Source organism: Manacus candei, unplaced genomic scaffold (assembly GCF_025592945.1).
Source record: "Manacus candei isolate 608988 ecotype Guabito, Panama unplaced genomic scaffold, ASM2559294v1 h1tg000043l, whole genome shotgun sequence".
NCBI lineage: Eukaryota > Metazoa > Chordata > Aves > Passeriformes > Pipridae > Manacus > Manacus candei.
In genome coordinates, this window is record NW_026138091.1 from 5,354,501 (window position 1) to 5,372,905 (window position 18,405).

Genomic DNA, 18,405 nt, shown 5'->3' on the forward strand with positions numbered 1-18,405 from the left:
CCAAAGAGTATATAAAGAAATCTTTATTTAAAGCTTTTATATGGAACACAGTACTCAGTTTCCCTAGAAAAGGAACAACTGAAAACCAAAAGATAAATGCAACACACTGAAAGTTTTTATAAAGGGATCTATGCACTGTGCAAGTGGAGTGGATACTTGTATTTTAATGGTTACTGACTGTGGTTGTACTTGCACTGGGTAGCCAAAAGGTACACACCATTACAAGCTCTTGAAAGCACGTTCATCTAGGAGTAGTGGCAAAATTGCATAGTTATTTCAATTCACTATGAACTACTCTGTTTAACAGTCATTCCAGCTATGTGTAGTCAGACAACAAAGATTCCGGTTTTAGAAAAGCTATTGGTATTTTAGGTGTTAAGTAATCATCATGTAGACAGCCAATAATTTGGCTCACAACCAAGAACTGTCCTTTAAAATCAGGCTGTTAAGCTAAAGCAACATTTACTCAAAAGGTGAGACAACACCTTTTTAAGAATCACTGACAAATTTTACATGTAGAATATAGATACAGATACACTAGAGAGGCATTCACTTGAAGCTTTCAGTGCATCTGTGCTAAAAATAAAAAAAAAAGCACACACTTTAGTTAAAAGCAACAATTTTTCACGTTCATTAAGTGCAAGTTTTTAAAAGACACCTTAGGCCTCAGTTTTGTTTTGCTTGTGCAACCTTTAAACAACAAGTAACTCAAGATAAGCCTTTGACTCAGGTATGGAGTGCCACATTGTTAGAACAGATGTAATGCTTTTCACCAATTAACAGTTTGAAGCACTTTTATCCTTTCTAGATCAACCTGCTCCTGGGAGTGGCACAGCACAGCACAGCACACGTGGCACACATTTCTGCCATGTGCTCCTTAGGAACACCAACACAAGACTCAAGGGGTGCTGCTCAACAAAGAGCATCACCTTGCAGTGTGAATGTTCAGTACAATCACCTACCCAACTACTTCGGTTTCAGCCTTAAGTACCTCACTTTGCACTTCACTTCCTTGGGTCAAGAGTTGAATTTCAATACTAACAAATAAGTACATACAATAAGTAGGTTTATCATACTTTATTAAAAAGAATAAATGAGAGTTCTTGCACCGTTTACACATTACTGTTGTCTATCTGAAGGAAGATAGACAATGGGCAAGAAGTAAGAGACTAAGACAATTAATTACTGAAAATTGTGTAGTTGCATCCTGTCAGCATCCGGCCTTCCCTGCAACCTTCCTGGTCAAATGTCAAAAAGCAAAAGCCATTACCACCCGTTGCAAATTAACCTTGAAATCTCTCATCGCTGTCCTGCATCTTCCAGACCATCACCCCTGATGTTACCAGCACCAGAAGCAGCCAGTCAGCTCCTTGGCTGTACTCAGGGATACAAAAGCATTCCAAAGGAAAACGAACACCACCAAAATATTCTCACTGTGCTCATGTTGCACCAGCTCCATCTCTAATAAATGTTCAAGTGCAACGCAGAAGTTGTTTTAAGGGACGGAAAAAAGGAAACAAAGCCATAAATCTTTCTGTGCCTTTCTTAAATCTGAATATAATCCGAATATTTCTCTGTATTTTAATGCTACATTTCTTAAATATTTTTTCTTGTTATCTACTTAAGTAAGCACACTTATATGACTACACATATGCCAGTAGGCTAATTCAATAAATTAGAGCTCAAAACATTAACTGTGAGCACAAGAATATTTACAAATGGCAATAAATTAAAGATTAAAATGTGTGTGATATTAAATAAGGATCTCAAACACCAAGTAACAACAACTGTCAACAACAACTTTTGTACCAAAATTTTACTGACTTTTGTGCCTCTGCCCAAGGCCAGCAATGTGCTTACAGGCCAGAATGAACAAGGGGGTCGCTGCTCGTGCCCACGCGATGAGGGGGAGGCAGAGCCAAAGGCTCCAGCCTGGGGTCAGGGCCACAGCACTGGGGTCCGTGTGTCACGTACACACCCCTGGGCCCCAGGCACGCGCCTGCCTGCTCCGTCCCTGGTTGGAACTGGAACAGACACCAATACTCATCACTCCCCGATTTGTAGGGCATACACCCAAACCAAGCAAATTCTAGTTGCACTAGAGGTCATTAAGAATAATATTAAGCCAGAAAAATCTTAACTCGAAGTAAAAAGATTTGACACAGTGATTTGCAGATGCAGAAATCAAAATTCCACATTTCCTCACCATTGTATGGATTGGAGGGTATTTCCAGGGCTATTCTCAACAACAGAAGACATGTAAGGGAAGTAAAATTTTAAAGCATAAAAGGGAAAATTCATTATGCTGTATGGTCTCAGTCTATCTTTTGCCAAAACAGAAAGTGTTACTGGGAAATTGCTTTAGAAGAATAAACCTAAAGGTGAGTGATTGTGAACAGCAAGGATCACCACTCTGGCCATACCTCCCTTTCTGAGAGATGAAATATTTTTTTTTAAGTATGGAGATCACTTAAAGGGATTGACTGTAATAGAATAACAAGAGTGGGATGGTACAATTTGTCCCAGTAGGAACGGGGTAAGGGCAGCTGCTCCCCCTGCATGGCAGTTACACAGCCATGGTAGTGACTGCAGAGAAGGGATCACGCTGAAAAACCTTAGACATGGGAGACAGTGTAATGGACAAAGCTTTTTATAGATGAGGCTTTTTAAGTACAGTCCCCATGTTATTGAGCCTTCTGCATATACATGCCTACAGTTTTCTCTCAGCTGCAGATCCCTGACCACAACAAGACCACTGTTTGGTCTCACCTGCAGATGCAACGAAGAGCCTCTGAAAGCCTCAATGCAGCTAAATAAATAAAATCAAAAATTAAGAAAAATTAATAGGAAGTGTAAATTAAGGCCCTCTATTAGCACCCCTACTTGAAAAAATTAAATATCTACCCAAAAGCCTTCTCCATCTCAGGCTGAAGGATTATCAAATCCCATAAAACCCATGAAGGGTTTCTGCTGACCAAAAATCTTCCAAGAACTTCCAGATACCTGCTGTTGCTTTACAAATTGCAAGGGGCAAGAAACTTGCAATTAAGAATTTGACAAAATGTATACACCTGGGGGTTGTATTTGTTTAGTTAAAATGAACTGCTAGAACTTCAGACACACCAGGATCTTTTAGTGGTATTTAAAAAAAAAAAAAGCTCAAATGTACGAACAAAATGTGACTGATCCCAATAATTCAGACTTTACCTATGAAGGTATTTCTCTGCAGGCAAGTCACAACCAAGGATTTACCAAGTCTCTCCTGGACATCTTTATGTCCTTTTCCTAGGCACTTCAGGCATTACCTGGAGGCAATGATAGCAGTAAAAGTCTTTGCGCCAGCACACAGGCATCAGCAATTCTATACTGGTGGCATTGGAAAGCTGTTGAACCTTGGCCTGCAGGATAGTAACACAATGCAATTTCTTCATTTAGGCTACATCTCCATTCTTGGAACTCCCCTGACTGCTTATTTGCCATTCCTGTTGGGCAGATGATTAGCAACTACCTGTAAAAATAAAAGGTGCTAAAATCATACAGTTCCTCTTGTAATCTAGTTTTCCAAAGGAATAAACATCACTCACTGGTACAGAAACTCTCCATGTGAAATAGAGCCGAATGATTTTTACCGTATCCCACAGGAAGATACCAGAGCTTACACACGCTCCAGAGAACTATCTTGGACACCCCCCAGAACCCAGTCAGTCAGCAGACCCCTTGAGAACAGAACTGGTAAGTTTCACCAAGTTTTTGACAAAGTACAGTGAAGGGACAAGAACTACAAGCAGTAAAGGACAGATCCAATGAGACCAATTTTGAGTTCACCTAACACCCCACAATGGATTTTCAGAATTCTTGTGATACAGAAAAGAACAGTTTGACTTGGAAAGACTACTGAATTTAAAGAATGTCTGTGTGAACTAGAACTGCACAGCTTATTTGTTTCTGCAGATGAAGATGGAATTTTTTCTATTTTTATTCCAGTCAATGTTCTGCTGAAGCCAAAAACAACTGCAGAAAATTATTCCCCTAATATTGCCTGATGAGACTCCTCCTTCATTTATCTTGCCTGTTCAAGTCTTCTCTCATGCTCCTAAATTAATAATAAGCATACCTGGGATAGTACAGACCTCCAAACTCACAAAGCATTTAAAATGTCAGTTTCTTAAGACATTTAAGAGAGAACTGTGTGACTGAACTTGGAACAATGACTTCTTAGGGGGACACACAGCCCTGAAGTTTACAATGCACACTAAAAATAAAAGACATACAATACCCTTCTCTTTTTCCAAAGCCTTAAATTATCTTCTATTACATTTTTCTCCACTTCCTGGTAAGATCTCCCCCATAATTTGCCTACTTGGAGGAATTTAAGACAAGACTATTTATTTTATTGACTTATTCAGTATGGTCTGATTGAGCCTGTTGTCTTCACCAGGCAACAAATACTGGAACCTGGAGAATCTTCTACTTTTTTAAGATGAGGAACTCACATAAGTGAATGCTTCAACATGTGTCTCCTCTCACAATCATTGAACTGAGGTTTTTAATGTGTGTATTTAATACAGTAAAAGAAACGTCACTAACTTGCATGGAACATTAAACACCTGGAGAGGGAGGTGATTTACAGAACTTGGTTATTTCTACTGACAAGGATTGAAAATCTCCAAGTTTGAAAATCCAAGTTGATTTATGACTATTGGGCAAACCTCTGAACAACGCCAGTGCATTTATGTCAGCAATTGTTTTTCATACCAAATGTAAAGAGACCCAAAATACTAATTTTCCAATAAGCATACAAAAATAGTTTCTCTTGCAGCTTTCCAGTCAACATCCACCTAACTAAAATAAGTTAGTACAATCATTTGTATGGGTTGCCTGCACACTGGGCAGGGCTTGTTCCTCTTCTTAAGCTTTTTTGCACACGTGAAACATGACATGAGGTGTCCCGTTTTGCCGTGTACTATGCAGCCATTTTTAGGTCTGCTCTGACATATGACACAGGGCTCTATGCTGGTAACAGGCAGACTGGATTCCAGGTTTTCCTCTTTGTCTTGCATTTCTCTCTTCTCAGGTTCCTTATAGTCCTCCTGACTGCTACAGAACATGCTGCTTGATGTTGATGGCTGGGAATAATCTTCACTTTCCTGGGACTCGGAAATTTGTACTACTTTCTCCTCATTCTCATCCACAGCTGGTTCTTTATCTTCAGTCATTTTTGTTTTCTTGCAGTCAGGAACATCAAAACCTTCTTCAGACTCTGCAGGGAAGGAACCTTCTGATTTGCTCTTTTCCAATTTCTCACTCTTTTCATCTGGAAGCCAATCCTCGCGTAGGGCCCAGCATCTGTGGCAATGTCGTGGGAGCGGAGGATTCATTTCGCTACATTCAGGACACTTCCAATAATCCTTTAGTGAATTAAAGGTTGGAACAGCTTAAGCTACTTGGAACACTTACAACTGAAGTATTCAGAGACTGTAAACAATTTACTACTGTCAAAATAATAATTACGTTGAGCTATTGACTTGTTTATAATTTTAAAATGCCATTCAGTGTTTGGCCCCATTTTACAGTTCTAGATTACAATAGTTATTTTAAAACAACTCTTGATTTTCTTTCTTTTTGCAGTAGGTTTGTGACTAGAACAATAACAATTTATTATTTCTTATGTAAAACTGCAGAAGCCAGACCACAAAAATCTTCAGAGAACCTCACAAAAAACTTCTAATAAAATGGTCACCGTTCCTCTTCTTTTTGAGAATGGACTTCTGAAATGGGAACTACTCAGGACTGAAGGGACCTTTCTTTCCCCTGTAGGATGTTAAGCTGTTGGTGTGCAAAATGGCCATGTGAGGGCACTCTGACACAGAGGTACAAGAGAAAACACCAGCCAATAAAAAAACAGAAGTGAAAAAAGCGGGGGGAAAAAAAAAATCTTGCATCACCATCTCAGCGGATACTCTATAGACTACACTGAAAATAAGCCACTATATCTTGTTAAAAATACATTTAATTCTTGGAAGTAATGCAAGCCTAGGGGGAATCAAAACATAAAAATCACCCAAAAATTATTTAGATGAGTCCTGAATAACATCAGTAACATCAAAAGCTTAAAAGACCTATTCTAAATCCTAAAAATAACATACAGGCCTCTTTTACCACACACAAGTACTGCTATGTTTTCAGAAGGTGGCCAGCCCTGTCTTTCACAAACAGAATAACGTCCCTCAGTCCTACACAACATCAAGGGACTGGAACACTTCAGACAGTTCTGGAAAACAACTTTATTTAAGGTTCAACTGTGAAAAGCAAATATAAATGAGGTACCCTGCATTTTAATTCTACTGTGTGCTTCAAGACCCTAAGTTTCTTCCCAAACTTCAAAAATGGTCTCACAGAATATAGAAAAAGCCTCTCTTAATTTTATATTACTGTTCTGAAAAAAGGTTTGCCTTCACATCTGTATGTCAGAGATACCTTCATTCAGGATGGACAGTAAAACTAGGTATTCTGATTTATAGGAAAAGTTTTTAAATGTACATGACCAAGATTTTTTCATTTTGTGCAGAAAGTCAGATTTAGGCTTCAAATAATTTCCTTTGGAAATTATTTCCTTTAGGAAGCTTTCTAGTTATAAAAAAATCAAGGTTAATAATTACATGTTCGATAATTAAAATATTGCATTGGAACCTTCAAGCATATAAGAAAAAGTTAATTTGATTCTTAAAAAAAAATTCACTGGTAGCAATAGAATTCATCTATACTTGATCTCTATTCTGTCAGTTCATCCAATTTATGATGTTTTACTTGACAAGTTTTTACTCACAGCTAGAGAAATCTCTGGATCTTCATCAAATGAATCACCATCACTATCTTCATCCTGGTAAATAGTCAGCTGATAAACCTGGTTTAAATGGAAAAAAAATAATGATGTAACTGTTTTCTGGCATTCAATAAAAACCCAAAATATTTTTAACCTTATAGATTTTCAGACAGGGAGCTACTGGAGAGTCTCCAGTGATGGGCCACTAAGATTATTAAACAGATTAGAGGAGCTCCAGAGGAGCCTGGAGAAGGCTCAGGGTAGATGGTGTCTTATCAACGTAAATAAATAGCTGAAAGGAGGGTATACGAAGAGGGAGACAGGCTCTTTTCAGTGGTGGCCAGTGACAGGAATAAGAGGCAACTGGCACAAATTAAAACACAGGAGGTTCCCTCTGAGTGTCAGCAGACACTTTTTACTTGTGGGTGACCGAGCACTGGCACAGTTGCCCTGATCATCTCTGAAAGACTCTATCCTTGGAGATATTCAAAACACATCTGGACATGCACCTGGGCAATCAGCTCTGCCTTAGCCGGGGCTGGGGGATAAGATGATCTTCAGAGGCCCCTTCCAATCTCAGTCATTCTGCAATTCTCAAAACTACTGCTGGGAGCAGCAGCACACCCCAATCCTTTCTTTCTCCAAATTACTGTCTTATCTCGGGGTGCAGCTCTGCAGCGCTACACTACAAGTCGGTGTACATCAGTACAGTCAGTCCATTCAGCCTCTCAAGTACCACAGTCATGTATGTCCCTGGTGAATTCTGCCTCTGGTACTTACCCAATCGTGCCATGAGCTGATGAACCTCTCTAAAGTAACAGAAAACTAACCCAGAAAAAAAACTCCACATAAATTCTCACTTAATTCCTGACGTTCCATGTATCTAGATCTCTTGAAAATTATGGTAATCACAGTTTTACTGTCTTCTTCCTACTAATGAAAATTTCTAAAACTGTGGCTCAGCATCAATATGAAACATTTGTATTCACAGACGCAGATGACTTGGAAGCATCCCTTTGCAAAGAGTTACTAGGTAAGTTTTCATTCAATATCAAGTAATGTCAAAGTCAACACATACTTCTATAACTAAAAATAAAGAAAGACTCAAGTATGCATACTGCCTTTGACTCTAACAGCTAGTGAGTGAAGTTAAACACAGACTTTTCCTACATAGCCTGTTTCAGAGCCTGCAGAAAGCCTCAGCACCGTCTCAGTTACTTCCTGGTGTGTGTATAATGGTGACCCAACTGCACTGACATGTAGTTGGATTTAAGGAACAACTGGGTGCAAATTTTCCCTCTCACCAACCCCCCAAGGTCGAAAAAACCCCCAAGCAAAATAAATACGTACCTCATCATCTTCATCTGTGAGCTCCTGCCCTTCTTCATTATGGCTATAATCTTCTGAATAAATGGACTCAACTTCAAACTCTACACTGAACTGGTCTGAAACAGACCTGTGGTCAAACCAATCAGAGTTTTCGCTTAATGAACTAGCATCAAGATCCTGGGAAAAAAGAGAAAGTACATATTCAACCTCACCAGTCCATATACATAACCATTACTGTTAAAGCAGCTCTTAAGATAAAACTGTGCTACTCAGTTTAGTTAGCTATGGAAGAAATAAGACCAGTGGCTGTTAGACAGTACATCTTCTATGAGATAAATTATAGGTAGGTAAAAATAAAGCTAGATCTGAAAGCCTTTTGTTGACTCTGTAATAAGAGGCTGCAGTCAGCCTATAGTCAGCTTGAAGACTGCAGTTACTGTTTCACATAGGCTCTCCTAAAAAGTGAAAGAACAGATACAGGAAGATGCTGTCTTTTGGCTGCATGTCATTAAATTCTCTGTTCTCATCAACTCTGCTAATCTTTTAATTTGAGACTGTGGCTAAACAGTCTTCCTATAAAATAGGAAGACTGAAGATACGGTATTAGTTCTGTCAATTCAGAATACAGTATGTGACCGGGAATACTGTTAGTTTAGCTCTTCACAGCTTAATCTCATCACAGGTAACTTGCCTTGGTGTTTGTTGAAAACAACAATATGAAACAGTAGAGGCTTGAAAAATGAATACAGTGTATCATCAACATACATGCTACTGAGTACAGTTACCCAGGCTGTACCAGAACTACCAACTAATTCTGAATTATGGAACATCTGTGACTGCTTTTCTTCTCTTAACACTTACTTTAAAACACAAAATATATCTGACAGTTTTTTCAACGCTGTGCCAAGCAGTAAGGGTCTTGGTTTTAAAGAAAACTCAAAGTTAATATTTAAAAAAATTTCCCTTCAGCTTTGTCAGCAGATCTATGAAAGACCCCACCCACCCACTATATTTTCTTTCATCCTCTTTTCCTTCCTCTCACAGCACTGGAGGCACTGCTGCTTTTAATTAAGATCATGATGTTTTCAGATGCATATTTGCACTTGTGGCATTTGCAAAATTTGTACCATAAAGATATGTTATATTTATACTTTGACTTACGGGAATGGAAAGAGAATCTGTTGAATCACTGCTATTGCTTCTTTCATGGCACAGACCACTGACTACACACCATGAGAGACTTTCATCAAACGTCAACGAAATGCTGTCTGACTTGTGTCGCTTTCTTCTGTCACTATGCAGATCATCTGAAGAATTTTCTTCTGGGCATATTCAAGAATTTTTATTACTCAAAAAACATCTATGCAATGTGCAGTTTTGAATATTCTTAACAGCAGTTTAAAATATAATTTACTTATAAAGAAATCTAATAAGATAACTCAGTATTATTTCTTGAGGAAAAAAGTAAAGGCACCAAAACTTATTCAAAAAGACACAATAACACTGATAAACATGTAAAGTGTGAAACATTCCTGAAGCCAGTATTTCAGGGGCTGGGTTTCCCCACTTGTCCCATCAGTACAGCTTGAGAATAGCAGTATCCACATGCAGGAAATAAAATGATCACAAATTTGGAAGAATTTTTACTCCACACATGACACATTATACCCCTCCTACTTTTATGAAATAGATCTTAATTGTCCTTGCTCCCTCTACAGTCAGTAGACAGAAGGGCACTTTCAGAGAGCTGCTGAGTCCATCCCAGAATTTGTAGGGAGACAGAGCAACTAGCTCCCAGGTCACAGGCATATGGAATTCCTTGTGCTAAGCAAGGTAAGTTCAGGTTCAAGTTTCAGACATCTGAACAAATTTACCAGTGATTAGTTCCACTATATGTAATTGTATTCACTCAACAAGATTTTTGCAATAATCTGTTATAACTTTCAACTCACACTAGCAAAAAAATCTTCAAGATATACTACGTAAAAATTGAACTCTGAGAGCATTGCTTTATGCTGTGCCTATTAAGTATGCTTGGTTTGAAGGCAAAAAGACAATGCTTTTTAAATACATCACATTTTGAAACAACCACCAGAAGCAGCATATAAGGAGTTGGAGTGCAGTATTTTAGGGATAGGTAAGTCAAAATTCAGTTCCACTGACTTTTAGAGTGTTTGGTAAGAAACAACTTTATTAAAAAATGTGCTGTAAACTCAGTATTTAAGTGCAGTGGAGTGAAAACCCCCCAAGATGCCTGAAAACTTGGTTTAACAGACCTCAGTATGAGGCTGCTGCCCCGCCACAGGTGCCTTTTGCACCCACCCTCTATTGCCCAGCCTCTCCCTTGCCTTGCAGAACACACTGTGACAATCCATGAGTCTTCAAGTCTTGAATCTTTCATTGTAAAAGAAAAGAGAACAAAACACTTGTACATACTTTGAGACTTCTCTTACTTTCCCTTGGTGCTTCTTGGCTCAGCCCCTCTCTTTTCTTTTTTCCGCCCTGAGAGCCCCACCAAACTTGGAGCCCCCAGGCCCAAGGGTTGCTCCTGTCCATCGTTGTCCTCATTTAGTTGTCATGGCTCCATGCCGTACTGATACTGTATCACCACAAGGTTTCTATACACTATATAAGGGGCTCCAAAGGAGCCGCTACTATCCCAATTTAACAAGAATAGTGGTTTAAAAGGAAGATTTCCTATAAATTAGAAAAAAAGTGTATAAAAACACTATATTAAAAGAAGTTTTAAAGTTGTAACAAACTAATAAATGGATGTAAAGACAAGAGTTAATAAACAGACCTACAATAAGTAAGCACAACACAGCACCTCATGTGCTCTGGGTCATGCCTAAATATTACAGGTTGTGCTATTTAACCGAGGCTTTCCATCCTTTCACTAGTTTTAGTTACAACATTAAAACGATCTTTTAATTTAGTGCAAACCGCTCAGCAACGCAGCACAGTTTTTGACTGACTGACATAACACTGGCCTACAAGGAACACAAAAAATACTACTCAAAAGCTGAGGAACTGAAAAATGTTCCCAAGCAACTGAAGATGTTCTATGCAGCGACAGGTTATCACTGCCCAGATAATTACTACCACCAAGTCGTGAGGTAAGACAAGTGATGGAACAAACTAATGTAAGAAATTCCACAAAATAGTATTTAAGTAGAACTGTAGAGAACACTTCCACTGAGAAACTTATTCAGGTTTATGCTGACTGGTTTGTTATTGCTAATTATAAAAAGAAACATTTCATATTTTGAAAATGTATTTGCCAGTGATTATTGAATAACCACAGCAAAGACAAAAAGGAGACAAATATGATGTTTAAGTTACCAGATGTTTTAATAAGTGCTTAATGAACAATCAGTTACCTAAACATATCCAAAGTCACTGTAACATGACACTGGAGCGATGCAAGGAATCGTGTTTTTCTTTTGAGGCTGAACATTTTGTTTTAGATAAGCAGAGAAACATGAATACTACTGTCTGTCAGCATCTTTCCAGTCATCAAGGCAACAGAATGTACTTTTTCCCCCAAGTGTTCATGCTACTGAAAGCTCTGCACCATAAATCTGCACATACCAGATTCACTGTGTGTCCTCCTCCTAGAAGATGTAGTTGGTCGGGAAGTCACGTTCGATGAAGTCTGCTTCTCTTCTAACTCTTGCATAGACTCCTGATTAACAGAAATAATGAGTAAGCCTGAGCAAACTAAACAGAATTTACAACTCAGAACATTTATTAAAATAAAATTAAAGTATCACCTTAAGAACATTTTCTTCTTCAAGCTGAGATCCGGCATCATCCTCAGGTGTGCCACCAAGTGTAGAGTCTGAAACCAAACCAAACCAAAACCCGTAAAACAACATAGCAGAAAAAATTAATTTCAGGTTCAAAAAGTAAATTCTATATAGAACTTAACCCCCAGACATTTTGGAACAATGGAAAAAACCACACTGCTCCTTTGCTTTTCAGGTGTGTGCAGCACCTTCCCTGTAACATTACTGAAGTGGGAACGTGGAGAGAAAGAAGAAATGTCAACCGAAAAGCAGCTCAGAATTTCATTATAAACGGCTTCAAATGAAGGCTGTGCATGAGCTGTGATTCTGCAGATATGAAAGAATACAGGCAGGAAATGCAATACACTTCTTCCTCTACAAAGTGCTTTCTCCTAGCTATCATGTTGTGGGAACACTGAATTAAGAAGACAATTAACAGAAGAAAAAATAGCTGTTGTTGATGGTATATGCTTACTACCAGACAGACCCTGAATTAATAAAGACTCTTAAAAAGAAATCTGAGAGATAAATTTTAGTCTGCAAGCATAACAATAAGGATAATAAAGAGAGCATGTTTCCCATCTTCAGTATTTGAACTTGCCTTTAGGAAGAATCAGAAACAAAGGGTGTCTTAATACAGATTTAGAAGCCAATTTACAAAATGGTTTCCATTGTTTAACTTCTGGTTCACACCCTGTCTGAGGCAAAAATTACAGCTATATTGAGCATTTTTATACTGCAGGACAGATGACTGTATATAACAATTCTTCATTCAAAGAGTGTCTATGCACAGTTATCACAAAGCTCTTTTAAAGTATACAGATCTTTTAAAACAAGACTCAGTGTAGCTGAGGATGACCAGTTCTAAATACATTCCACATTCAGTTTTGAAAATTAAAACAGAACTTTAACAGAAAAAAATGAACAGCACTGGCCCTGACTTTATTGCTGGCACAAGTTCAAGAAGCTAGTTTTTCGTATTAAAATTTTTTATGTTGTTGAGGACTTTAGCTGTAACAAACACAAGCAAATGACTAAGTTTTCAATTTAGTACTCTTTTTGTTCAGCTCTGATTGTGTTTGTTCTGGTTTTAGTCAACAAAATTACCCAAATTTCTCCCACAGAAGAAACAGTGTTTGCTTTGAGTCACTATTTATGACTGCTCTGGACAGCAGTGGGTAAAGCCAAATATCTAATAATGGACAGATCACCGTTATCTGATCACTACCTGCAAGATGCATTATATATTTTCCCTACTGCTGTTTCTCAAAACAAAATGGCCTCCTAAACTAGCTTACCTTGTTGATTGATTGCTATCAGATTTCTGGAAATCATCGAATATAGTCTCCTTAAATGGGAATAAAGAAAGAATCGTTGCAAGTTAGCTACATGGAACCATAGAAGAGAGCTTACCATCTTCAAAGATGCAAAGAGTTTAAAAAGGCCATACGCATTGTGTTCTTCATTATTTCCCAACCAGACTCTCAGAAAATAATCTCATTTTACCTGTGTTCTTTTACTGAAAAGCTTGTTACTCCAAATAAATCCCCCAGGAGATCATTTGCACAGTGTACAATATGCTGCTGTTTTTCATCATATAATTGTTTAGACATAATATATTGTCCAATATAGAATATTACCTGTAAAATAAATGAAATATACAGACATTAAACACCCAGGTTGTTGTTTCAAGATTAAGAGAACAAGCACATTAAATACACTGAAATTTGCTCTTCAAACTCTGAATGCCTAGAACTCCCTTTGAGCTGACAGATTTTCATCTATCATTCCCCAAGAACACTGCTATTCTAATCACCAGAAATTTTTGTTCACGTTTTTGAGAAACTAGCTAAATAACTAGTTACAGCAGGAGAATAAACACATCTTGTCTCAATAATTTCTAGATAAGCTATGAACTACACTGCCCCCCAGTCACCCAAAACAAAACTATGTATCTGTACTCACTGTAGTCTACCTTTAGTGATTAAAAGTTCTCACCTCCTTCATAGTAAAAGTATCCTTTTCTGCACCAGCTAACTTTAACAACTTCAACAATAGTGGCTTTGGTTTAACCTGTGTGGGCAAGTAGAAAAACAGCACCAATTATCCACCAAGAAAACATAACTTATACAGGTTACGTTCCTCCTTCTGTATTAATCTGACATGCAAACACACAACTACATGAAAACAAATTCACAATCAAATTTTTCACTTTGCAAAGTTAAAAAGCAAATAAGATGAACAAAATGATACTCAACTTTTCATACACCTTAGCTCAAACGTACATCTTATCTCAAACCCGTGTTTTGTTGTCTCCTAGTTTCAGCTGGGATAGTTAATTTTCCTCCTAGTAGCTGGTACAGTGCTGTGTTTTTTGATTTAGCAGGAGAATAATGTTGACTACACACTGATGTTTCTGTAGTTGCTAAGTAGCTACACTAAATCAGGGATTTTTCAGTGTCCCGTGCTCTACTAGTGAGAAGGTGCACAAGACACTGTGTGGGAGCATGGCCAGGAGAGCTGACCTGAACTGGCCAAAGTATGTTCAGCTGATCTGAACATACCACAAAATGTCATGGGGTGAGTTGGTCGTGAGGGACTGATTGATGCTTGGGGATTGGCTGGGCATCAGTAAGCAGGTGATGAGCAACTGTATTGTGCTTCACTTGTTTTTCTCGGATTTTACTACTCTCCCTTTTCTTTATTATTAATATACTTTATTTCAATTATTAAGCTGTTCATATCTTAACCCACAGGTTTTACCTTTTCTTCTGATTCTCTCCCCCATCCCACTGCATCCCAAGGTGGGGTGGGGAACAAGTAGCTCTGTGCTACTGAGTTGCTGGCTGCACTTAAACCTCAACATGTTGGTAAGTAGAGATTCCTTAATTTGAGCTACTGGATTTGTTTATTAGTTCCAAGTACAGGGCTGGGTCCTGGGGAATTCAGCTTCACTTCTTTAACCATTATATGACTCCCAAAGGGGAGGGAGGAAGGCAAAGCACCTTCATGACTGTCAGGTCCAGAGTGCAAGTCATAAAGCAATATACTGGTCCAGCTCTTTCTGTCTCTTTCTGTGACAGTTTCTGGGGTTTTGGTTTTACATTTGCCAACTGGGCTGCTTTATCTCCGAAGACCTCTCGTAGCTGGGACAAGCACACCCTGTCCTCCCCATCATACTTGACTCATGCCTACCTCCACAATGGCCTCCCACCCATCTGCTGTGCCAGCAGTTTTATCTGCAGCCAGGCTGTGACAATTTCTGAGGCAGAGGATGGAAAAGTTCAACGACAACAACAAAAAAATCACTTCCCCATACATACACCTTTTTTTTTTTCCTTCTGGCCAGAGCAGTGTCCTGATCCAGTTCACTGCACTGTTCCACACAGCTGTGCCAGCACCAGTGCAGCCCATGAGAACCAGATGCAGGGCTGCCATAACTTCAAAGTAAGTGCCTGTGGAACCACTGTGGAACCAGTGCAGTATATTGCAGGGTTGCCCCTTTAACAATGGCATAACCATTCTAGGAACAGGCTAATATTTAGCTATCCTGATATAGTCCATAAAATAAAATATACAAAAAAAAATACTGAATGTAAAAAAAAGAAAATACAGGGAAGTGTGAACAAAATATCACAAGACAAGGAATAAATGCTTAAGGGAAGGGCGGAGGAGGGGAACTTCCCTGCATTTCATTTTAAAGATCTGCTAAAACCAACATTAAGTGTTAGTGTATTAACAAGAGATTAGTTGCAAGAACTACACATAATAAAAACAATAATCAAGCTTATGGACAACATTAGATGTCTATTCACCCCTTCCTAAGGGTGGAATTATTTAGAACATGCGGAACATATTACAGTTTCATAAAGGAAGCAAACAGAAACTTATTAAAGCACTACTGACAGCTAAGCATAGGAAGACAGTTTCAGATCTCTGAATCCACAACTAAGCCCATTTCTACTCCCCAGCCTTCTCTTCCTGACTCCTCCAAGTATGAATTCTTTGGCCTCTCAGATATGACAGTGGACAGTAGCATCACGATATGATGATTTAACAAAAAAAAGGAAAAAAAGAACAAACAAAAAAAACCAACGGTTTTTGCTGTTCTGCTGTTTTGCTTTTTTGAAATTCTACTGTAAGTCTACCCTTTTAAGCTTTACCCTTCTACACAGGGCAGCCCCGTCCAAACATCATTGCACATGTGCTGTTTTTAACTCGTCTTTCAGGTATAACAGCCTTCCATTCTCAGGAAAACTTATGCACAAAATCAGGGCAGCAGAACTGCCACTGTATCATGGAAACTCTGGATATGTAAAGCCATAAAAACAAATAAAGACTCTTCTTACAACTTGCTTATGAATTCCAATAGAGGAGAAAGTAGAAAACCTTCAGATTATTTCACAAATAGTACAGTTCGCACAACGGAGATCTTCCACAACTCTTCAGTTATGATCTGTTAACAACTCCCACCATGAAATACTTACCACGATCAAATCGGATGATAAGATCCTTTTTATTAAAAGAAAGCAAAACCCATGGTAGATCTCCAGGAAACAGAGTCTAGACCTAAACCATCACCCTCAACTCTCAACCATGAATAACATTTGCTTCACAATTACAGGATCAGAGACATCACCTTCACCGGATTTCCTGGTTTTTCTGCAACCGGCGCTCGCTGCAAAAAGTGGTCCTTCTAAATTAGCTGCTAAAACTCTGTAAAAAGCATGAAAAAACTCACGCATCCAACAGAGCTACTGACCAGCGCCTCTTGCTCCGAACCGGTGACAGCGGAGGCATCCGTAAGGGAGGACATCTTGGTATTGCACATTTGCCTGCAATTGAGGGGAGAACCAGCTCAGAACGTGGCACACAGCGACACAACCCGGGCTGGCGGCAGCCGCCACACCGGCAGAGCCCACTCACCTCGGTATCCCGTACAGCCCGCGCTGGGCTCCAGCGGCGGTGTCTGGGTCGAGTCGGGCTGGGCCGGGCCTTATATAGCGCTGCCAGCAGGAGGCAAGTCAGGGCTTAGCTCCGCGCCGGCCCGGCCCGACATGCCTGAGCATGACCCGGAGCGCCGTCGCCGAGTCACCGCGGGGGGCGAACGGGCGGGACGGGCCCGGCGCTGACTCACCGCGGCCGCCGAACGCGGGGGGGCCGGCAGAGCACAGGGACAGCGGCGCGCGGAAACAGCGCCGGCCCCGCGCCCCTCGCCCGCCCCGCCCGGCGCCCCCCGCCGCAGCCCCTCCCCCAGCGCCGAGGCCGCACGAGCGACAAGCGAGAGCCCCCGGCCCCCCCCGGCCCCCGATCGAGCCGCGATCGATCCCCACGCACCGCCAGCCGCGCCCGCTCCGCAGCCTGGCCCGCGGCGGGCGGAGCGCCAGGACCCCGCAGGATCCTGCCCGCAGCCTCTACCGCGGCCCCGCCGCGCCGTGCGCGCCCCGCGCCGCCATGTTGGCCTCGCGGCCCGCGGGTGTCCCAGCGCCCCCTGACGGCGGCGCCCGCGCGGAGGGAGAACCGCGCTCGGGCCTGGCAGCGGCTGCGCGGCGGCCCCTTTGTTCCCGGGGCAGGAAAGGCAAAGGCTCCTGCGGTCGCTCTTAAATTCAGGGACACACGAGTACAAGTGCTGGTTGCCTGGCCAATAGGTAACCACGCCTTTGGATACCGTTTTGATTTGCAGTGGTCGTTTGTGTCTTCTAAGTTGTTTTGTCACTGATATTTAAGAGATGAAATGAGGAGAAAACTTTACACACAAAGAAAATTGGATGCTGTTGTCCTATATTCTTGTCATCTCTCATTCTATAATTTTGTGCATCTTTTAAATGTAGGGTATTTGGAAGTATGTTACTTTCATAGGGACTTAGTAGTTGCTACACTTCAAGCAGAACTAGTTAGTTTTTAATCTGGCTGCCTTTTCTAATTCTCAGGTTTTTTCTTTGTCCATAGTGAAATTTTAAAATTATTTTTGAAAAGTGAAAAGACTTGTTAGAGAACATAAGAGCTGTAGACAGTGTTTAAAGATACGCTAGAGCAGAGGGAGCGTAATGCTAGTTTTCCATGACAACTAACTTGTCCAAACAAGTAGTGGATAACTGCCTGGACTTGTCTGCTGGCCAAATACAGATTCTCAGCAACCATAGCACCTTGTAAAAATTCCAGCAACGGTTTAAATCTAGATATTTGTGTGATGATGGATTTTCAGGATGACTTTGTTATCGTTCTAGAGCATAAAGCTCAAGGTCTAGTGAGGGACAGCTGAGAAGCTGCCAGAATTTTGCAAAGCATGCTCACCTCCTGTTAGTACCGGGATTTCAAGGCAAACTTCTATTTGAAGTGGAATGTCCTTCATCAGGCAAAGTCAGATATCTTCTCCTTTCCACCCAGCATCCCATTTCCTGAGATCCTTAGCTAGCTAACTTCATCGGTAGGAGAAAATTCTGTCTACACAAAAATACAAGAGGA

The 18,405-nt window shown here is 40.2% G+C and overlaps 1 protein-coding gene across 6 annotated transcripts; it reads right to left on the bottom strand.

The window, feature by feature from the left end:
- Positions 1-5: 5 nt before the first annotated feature.
- Positions 6-17,393, bottom strand: MDM2 (MDM2 proto-oncogene). Of its 6 annotated transcripts, none has more exons than XM_051795814.1 (12): positions 17,278-17,393; positions 16,867-16,946; positions 16,703-16,775; positions 13,939-14,013; positions 13,447-13,580; positions 13,239-13,288; positions 11,926-11,993; positions 11,744-11,837; positions 9,314-9,474; positions 8,174-8,329; positions 6,827-6,904; positions 6-5,408 (listed from the first exon to the last, which is right to left on the bottom strand). In XM_051795814.1, the coding sequence occupies exons 3-12, from the start codon at positions 16,769-16,771 to the stop codon at positions 4,839-4,841; spliced, it is 1,455 nt and encodes a 484-aa protein (XP_051651774.1). In that variant the 5' UTR covers positions 16,772-16,775; positions 16,867-16,946; positions 17,278-17,393; the 3' UTR covers positions 6-4,838. The 6 variants fall into 6 exon arrangements, with proteins under 6 accessions (XP_051651774.1, XP_051651776.1, XP_051651775.1 ...); XM_051795816.1 differs by having other exon boundaries at positions 16,703-16,781; XM_051795815.1 differs by lacking the exon at positions 16,867-16,946 and having other exon boundaries at positions 17,278-17,364.
- Positions 17,394-18,405: the final 1,012 nt, after the last annotated feature.